Consider the following 7,098-nt stretch of genomic DNA (forward strand, 5'->3'; position numbering starts at 1 on the left):
GCACCACGTGGTGGAGAGCGGGCTCTCAGCAAGCCCACCTGCCTCCCTCTCGCCATTCTAGCTCACGCTTCAGGCTCCAGATGCTTGCATTCCCCCGCTAGCCCTACCCTTCACCACCGACCCGCACTGTCCACAACTCCTTGTCACTCTTCCCCTCTGCCAGATGAAAAAAGCCCACCTTTACTTGTTTAGCCAAATCATAGTCATGATTTAAGGCTCAGTGCAATCGCGATTTACAAACAGCCCTCCCTAGATCCCAGGTTGGGAGCATTTAAGCGGTCTTGGCAATAAAATGTGACCAAAAACATTAGTGACCTTGAAAAAGAAACTCTATTTCTTCATCTATAAATGGGTTATCTACTTTATAGGGTCGTGATGATTAAATGACCTCATAAACAGAGTGCTCAGTGTCTTCTATCATTTGCAAGCGCTCTATTTAAACTATCTTGGTTTAACCATTAGTCCCTTATGCCTCCGTCTGTTTTACTAGAGTCACAATAAAAGAGCCTCCCGCAAGAGTGAAAACTGCCACTTATTCATCTTGTACCCGCAATGCCTAGCATCTAACAGGCAATCAAAAACTGTTTGGTGACCTGAGGTAACTCTCTGGTCTGAGGCAAGAGCAGAGAAGGCATGTGCGAATTAGAGAGCCCACTCACTCATCTACGAATTCACAGTCGGGCTCAATCATCCACATCGAGCCCTCCCGGGATCCGAAGCCCCTCCTCTAGCTGCTCTCCAACCGGCAAGGCTCCCAGCACACCTGGATATCTAATCACCAGCTCGCAGGTCAGACGGGCACTCAGAAGCAGTCAGTCAGAAAGATGGAGAAAAGACAGTTTTTTGTGACAGTGACACGTGCAATGACAGGAGTGACAGAGAGAAGGCAAAAAAATGAACGGAACGCAGCCCCGGGAATCTGGCACGTGGTGAAGACTCTGACCCCCTGAGCCTAACTTACCGTGTGCGTAAGGGTCAAGAGCCGTCATCTCACAGGGAAGCACAGAGGGGTGACGTCCTGACTCACAAGTGCTTACCAATTTTTTATTTAACAAAATACAATAATTTCAGTAAAAATATTTTTTTCTTTTATTTACGTCAAGTGAAATAGAAATATTCAATTGGGGGACAGGATTACTTTGACTATGCTTACACAAACTGAGTTATGGATTCTACACGTGATTGCTGTCAGCTCTACTTGGAAAGAGCTAGAGATCTGACTTTATATCTTCAGTTATTTAAATTCTGAATTGGTAACAACATATTTATTATTTTGTTCCTTGTATGACTCAACAAAAACACTGTTTCTTTTTTAACTTGGCAAAGTAGAGACATTAAGAAATCCTACTTCTTTTTATTAACATATAGCAAAAGTAATGAGATTTTCCTAGGAGGCATTTATTCTTTTAAACAAGTAAACCAAATATAATTTCAAGCACTACTGTTTTATTTAACATTTCTAACATTACCAATTGGCACTTGTACAACAGAATTAACCTTTAAAGTAAAAATAATTCATTGAATCATAAAAGATCAGCAGCCAAAAGTTAAAAGTGAACGACTAACTTTTACAGATAAATGTTCTGGCCAAGAAAATTTAAGTTAATTTAAGAAGCAACTGATAAAACAGTCTTCACACTTCTAAGGAAAAACTCACTTGTTGAAAACCTTCAATATGTGAAAATCTTCTAAAAGTACTAAAAAAATAGTGTGATAACCTAAAGGACTAAAGACAAACTAAGATTAAGAATCATGATGTCTATTTTATTGATGAGGAAATTGAAGGACTTGACACAATATTTCATATCTATTGTAAAATATTTGTTTCTCTTCTCAATAAAATTGTGTTACTAAAAAAAGTAACACACGTCGGTACTGGTATTGAGTAAACATCAGTATTTCGGGGTTTTTTGATGTTCTAACCTCTATTCACAAGGATTTCTGGCAGCCTATAACAAAATTTAATAAAACACAGATAAACCTAGGTCAAAACAACATAAAAAGAAAAAAACTTTGGTAACCATGAGAATCGATATATATTTTTATGACTAAGTAAACTTTGCTTCCACTTCTCTGACATGCAAGCAAAAAAAAAAAAAAGAGAGCGAGAGAGAGAAATTACCAATTCACATTAAAAGAAAAGGTAGCACACAAGTTCTTCAAGGAAAGCAAGCTTAATCAGAGGCCAATTTTTAAAGATATAAAATGACATATGATTTATGATATATTTAAATGTAAAGAAAGGATATGCTTTATAATTACATGAGGACATACTCTGGCAGTTCACAGATCTCTTAAATATTATGTTGTAATATAACATTCGTTATATTATAAGGCTCTTGTACATGTGTCAATTATACAAAATGTTACTTATCAAAACACTTCTTTCAAAAAAATAAAATGCTATATTTCCAAAAACATCTTCGCTACTGAAAAACTAATAGCAAAGAACAAGGCATCCTGCAATAAAATAACTACTAATAAACACAACATAGCTATATCTGAAAATAATCATACTGAAAGAAAAAAATAAGACCAAAAAAGCATAGAAACAATGAGTTCATTCATATGAAATTCTAGAAAATGCAAACTAATGTATATCATGGTGTAACCATATACCAAAATGTATCAACTTTAAAAAACATTTGCAGCTTATTATGTCAATTATACGTCAATAAAGCCATTAACACCCACATAAATATATTCAAACACACATACACGAATAAACAATAAGAAATGGGCAAAATCTATATGAGAAAAATATTCCAGAAAGACAAAAATGTAGATTCAAGAAATGGAAAGGTAAAGCACACATTTTTCACAAGTTATAAAGTATCTTTCTATCTATGATTCCGAATCTAGAACCAAGTTTTAAAAAAGAAAGTGTTAAGTCCGGTTACATAAAAATAAATGAATAAAAGCTTTTGCTTGGCTAAAATATCATTAAGAGAGTAAAAAACAAATGAAACTAAAGGGGGGGGTGGGAATTGCAACTTGTTTCAGAAAAGCCAACATCCTTAATACATAAAGAGCTCTTAAAAATAAAAAAGAAATAAATAAATATCGAAAGACCAATTAATGACACAAGAAAAAATGGATAAAGGCTTGGACTGTTTACAGAAATATAAATTAAAATGACCCTCAAAGTTACAAAAAAATGTTCAACTTTTCTCGCTGAAAAGTGCAAATTAATACTATACACTGACATACCGTATCTTTTACCAGAATGGCAAAAATCTGAGGTTTGACTATAAACCTGCTGCTGACTGTAGGTGAAACCACATTCTAATAAACTGCTGGTGAGTGACTGAAATAGTTACAGTTATGTAGGAGAGTATGAAAATATCTACATTAAAAATACTTACATTTTGATACAGCAATCCCACTTTTAAAAATATACCCTAGAGACACTTGTACAAGTATGCAATGATTTATGCACATTTTTCATTTCACATAATTTATATTTACAGTTATGTCCATCAGTAAGACTGGGTGAATGAACGTACAACGAAACACTTCCAGCCTATAAAAAAGAGGGAGAGACACCCCCCACCCCACCCCCCAACAGGGACACAGAATAATCTCCATACCTCTGTTTCCATGCATACGGGATGCATTTTTAAGTTGTAAAAAGAAGTGTAAAACTGTATATGATATGCCACCTTTTATGTAAGATGTGGGAGAGGGAATAAGTATCTATGCACTTATTTGCTTACATTTGCAAAAAACTAAAATAAAAATGGAAAAAAGAATGGTAGGGAGACATCTCTCAGTTTTATGAAGCAAAGACAATTCTCCAAAGTGAAAACAAACCGAAACAAATTTCTCTGGAGAAATAGCCTCTTCCAAACTATACAAAATAAGACTGGGACATACTGTGTCTAAAAGAAAGCAAGCTTTCAAAAACTAATGAGACAATGATGCCAGCCTGAAAACACCAAAATAAGGTAACACGTGATGCTGTGACCTGTATCCCAAGGAAAACACGGATTCTCACCATGTCTATAGCAAAAAGGCTGTTGTCATCCCAGATATCCGTCGAAATTGCTTCACCAATAAGGATCATAGCCTCTGCCAGCAATTCCAGAACTCTTATTATCATCTGTCTACTGCCTAGGAGAGCAAACAGGAGAGAAACAAGGAAAAAAGTTAACTTCCAAATAAATCTGAATATCATACTGCTCACTCCCCTAGTGAGTCATGCCTCCAAATTCCTATTCCTATTTCTCTCCTAATTTTTTTTGGATGTTTTTAGAATTGTTGAAACGGATGACTAGGGAAGTCACATCCACGACTACATTAAAGACTTCTGATCACAACACTATTTAACCACAGCAAATGAAATGGGCTCGGCAGTGGACAGATGCTCAAGGAAAGAGCAGCAGTGATCTCAGGAAGACGGAGCAGGTTAAAATAACTTTTCGCATTCAGAGACCACCCACGTCGCATGCAACATGTGACAAAGCGCCAGGTCAGTGAGAAAATGCATCCTCAGAATTTCCTATTTAGTACTAGAAGGCTTAAATCTCATCATAAACTCATATTTTCCCACATGTTGCCTGGGAAGCTGAGCTCGGACTGGAGCAACGGAAGTATAAATATCCATGCTGGCGTCTGTTGAGAAAACGTAGAGAAACTCCACCTGAGACAGGTGCTCAGGCCGATATTCACCTGAAACTCTAACAAAATTCCAAAAGACACTGTGCTGTCGGGGTCGCACCCACCAGGGCAATCCCCTTCTCCACAAAGACAACTCTAAGTGAAGTGGACATTCGCTCGAGACCTCCCTGTCCCACATCCCCAAGCTCGATTTCTCGTAACAGTAAAACAAACTACCAGACCACAAGGGTCTAGATTAACTGTTTCATTAGAGCAGCTGGAGAAAGTTCTTTTGGAAATGTCTTATGATATGGAACAATTACAAATTACACAATAATTTCCCACAAAAGGGCAAGAGAACATTTAGAAATTTTTATGTACCAAGATACAGCTTTATAATTATCAATCTGACTTTTTACAGCAAATTAAGAAAAGGTTAGATGCAAAATCATTAACTCGGAAACTGTTCTCAGTATGCCATGCAGACAAACACATATACTTCATGATGCCAAAGTCCAGACTTTCCTCCACCATGTTTTCAGGATGTGAGTAAACATACTCCTCACTCCCGGAAGCGGAGTTAGTGAGAAGTCAGGGTTCAGAGTTTTCCTCGGAATAAAAAATGTTAATGCTTCTCAAATAAACACCTACCTCCTGCTTTGCTCCCCATCGCCCTCAAGCAGGCAAAAAATAGCCACAGGACTTAGAGAACTATTAGTATGCAATACATTTTTTACTCTGCTAGTATAAACAAAAAAAGGCAAAAATCATTTATCTTGTATTTATATCTTTACAAGTTTACCAACTACTGAAAATGTATAAACTTAGAGAATAAAAACCATTATTGCTTCGAAATCTTTCTTTACTTTCAAATGCTACGTGCTTAAGAGGGTAGAATTGGGCTTCGGAAGAATCTGGGCTCGAGGGTCTGTTAGCTGTGTGCCTTGCGGCAGCTGTAAGCCACTCTGAAACTCGGCTTCCTCCTGTGAGACAGGGGAACAGAAGCAGCCACTCTCACTGATGGAGGATACAGCAGGCTGACGTGGGGAACGCAGAAAAACAGCGCACAAGACAGCAAGCTCCGCAGCCAGGCGCAGGCCAGGGACGCCTGGTCCCCGGACAGTGCGACACCGCCACACTGTCCCCATTCTCAGCACTCCTGACTGACGTTACGACTGCATCCCAGTGTGCACTGCAGCACGCCTTTGCAACTTTACCTAGTACGCTTGAAAGAAAACGTAAAACGTTTGAGTTTTTTGAGTTTTGTTGTTTGTTTGTTGTTGTCTGTTTGCAAAGGTAAGAACCCTGTGGTGGGTTTACTTCTAACATGTTTCGTAGCTTAAGTAACAGCCGAGCAGGAAGGACGAGCAGCTGAGAGCGACTCAAACAGTTTCTAAAGAGCAAAAGCCAGCTGTTCCTCCGGGTCGGCTCCCGCCCGTCCACCTTCTCTAACTCACTCGATCGCACTGACGTTTCAGTGCGTACGTTTAAAACGGCCACGGAGACGTGAAGTGGGTGCGTGAGAAGCCATAAATGGAAGGGGACACTCACCTGAACGGTGCTCCGTGGCAGCCGCACTTAATTAAGGGATAACGAGACTGCCTAAGTTCTTAGGAACTTTTACCCCAGAAGATGAGTAAATACAGACTGTAACGGTCCTAACACAGAAAGTGAAAAAAAGAACACGGACCGAACGAGGTACATGACACCCGGGACTTCAGGAGCCACCGACCTGCTCGTAAGAGTGGAAGCGCTGAGTCCAGGACAGAGAGGCAGAACTGCGGGAGGCTGAGCTGCTGGGGCTGCAGGTCCAGGCTGTCTTCGCTTTCCAGCTCTCGCAGATCGATGTGCGCCATGTCCAGGGGTGAAGGGACAGAAAGCCTGGAGTCCACGTGAGCGCGACTACTGCTTCCGCTGTCAAATAAACAATGACGGCCCTTGAGTAAGGAAGCAGACCCAGCACACGGCTGCTGCCGGGCGTCCGTGAAGCCGCACGTTGGACAGACCACGCTGCTTCGTGTAACGGCGCTGGTCGGATTTGTCGAAACCCTAACAAATCTATGAGGTTAAAACCAAAAAGATGGCACAAAATTATAGATGAAACCAAAAATCTACTTATATTTTGCTTTTCGAACTGATGTTCTCGAACCGTGTCAGCATTCCTACAGGAGCGGCAGACGTTAGCGCCGACAACCCGACCGCCTTAAAGGAAAGCAAGCAGGTTCGCCGCCAATTCTCCCGTAATCAACTCACAAAGGCAAAACTACGTGGCTCATAGAGTCGCCCAGATTTTCTGCGACTTTCACCAAATGTTCTAAGTAAGGCGATATTAACAATTGAACATGCTAGAAAATGCCAGAAAAGGCATGAGAAATGGCGTACTTTATTAGTATATCCAAATCACACAATGACTTTGAAAATACACTAAAAAATGGAACATCTCACCTTTCTCCGTTTTTCATTAAAAAAAAAAAAAATCTTACCTTGGGTGTAGAGCTG

General features: G+C 39.6%; 1 protein-coding gene across 5 annotated transcripts in view; it reads right to left on the reverse strand.

Annotated features, from left to right (window-relative positions):
• RTTN (rotatin) overlaps window positions 1-7,098 on the reverse strand; it is a 114,591-nt gene that overhangs the window by 96,171 nt on the left and 11,322 nt on the right. For all 5 annotated transcript variants that reach the window (XR_001517065.2, XM_015590825.2, XM_006913734.3 and 2 more), the window contains exons 9-10: window positions 6,332-6,513; window positions 3,998-4,113 (exon numbers count right to left, since the gene is read on the reverse strand). Coding sequence is in view for 4 of the 5 variants with exons in the window: in XM_015590825.2 (XP_015446311.1) it covers window positions 3,998-4,113; window positions 6,332-6,513 (298 nt within the window). In the remaining variant the exon portion in view is untranslated. The remainder of the gene's footprint in view (window positions 1-3,997; window positions 4,114-6,331; window positions 6,514-7,098) is intronic.

The sequence above is a fragment of the Pteropus alecto genome, unplaced genomic scaffold (assembly GCF_000325575.1).
Source record: "Pteropus alecto unplaced genomic scaffold, ASM32557v1 scaffold14, whole genome shotgun sequence".
Taxonomy (NCBI): domain Eukaryota; kingdom Metazoa; phylum Chordata; class Mammalia; order Chiroptera; family Pteropodidae; genus Pteropus; species Pteropus alecto.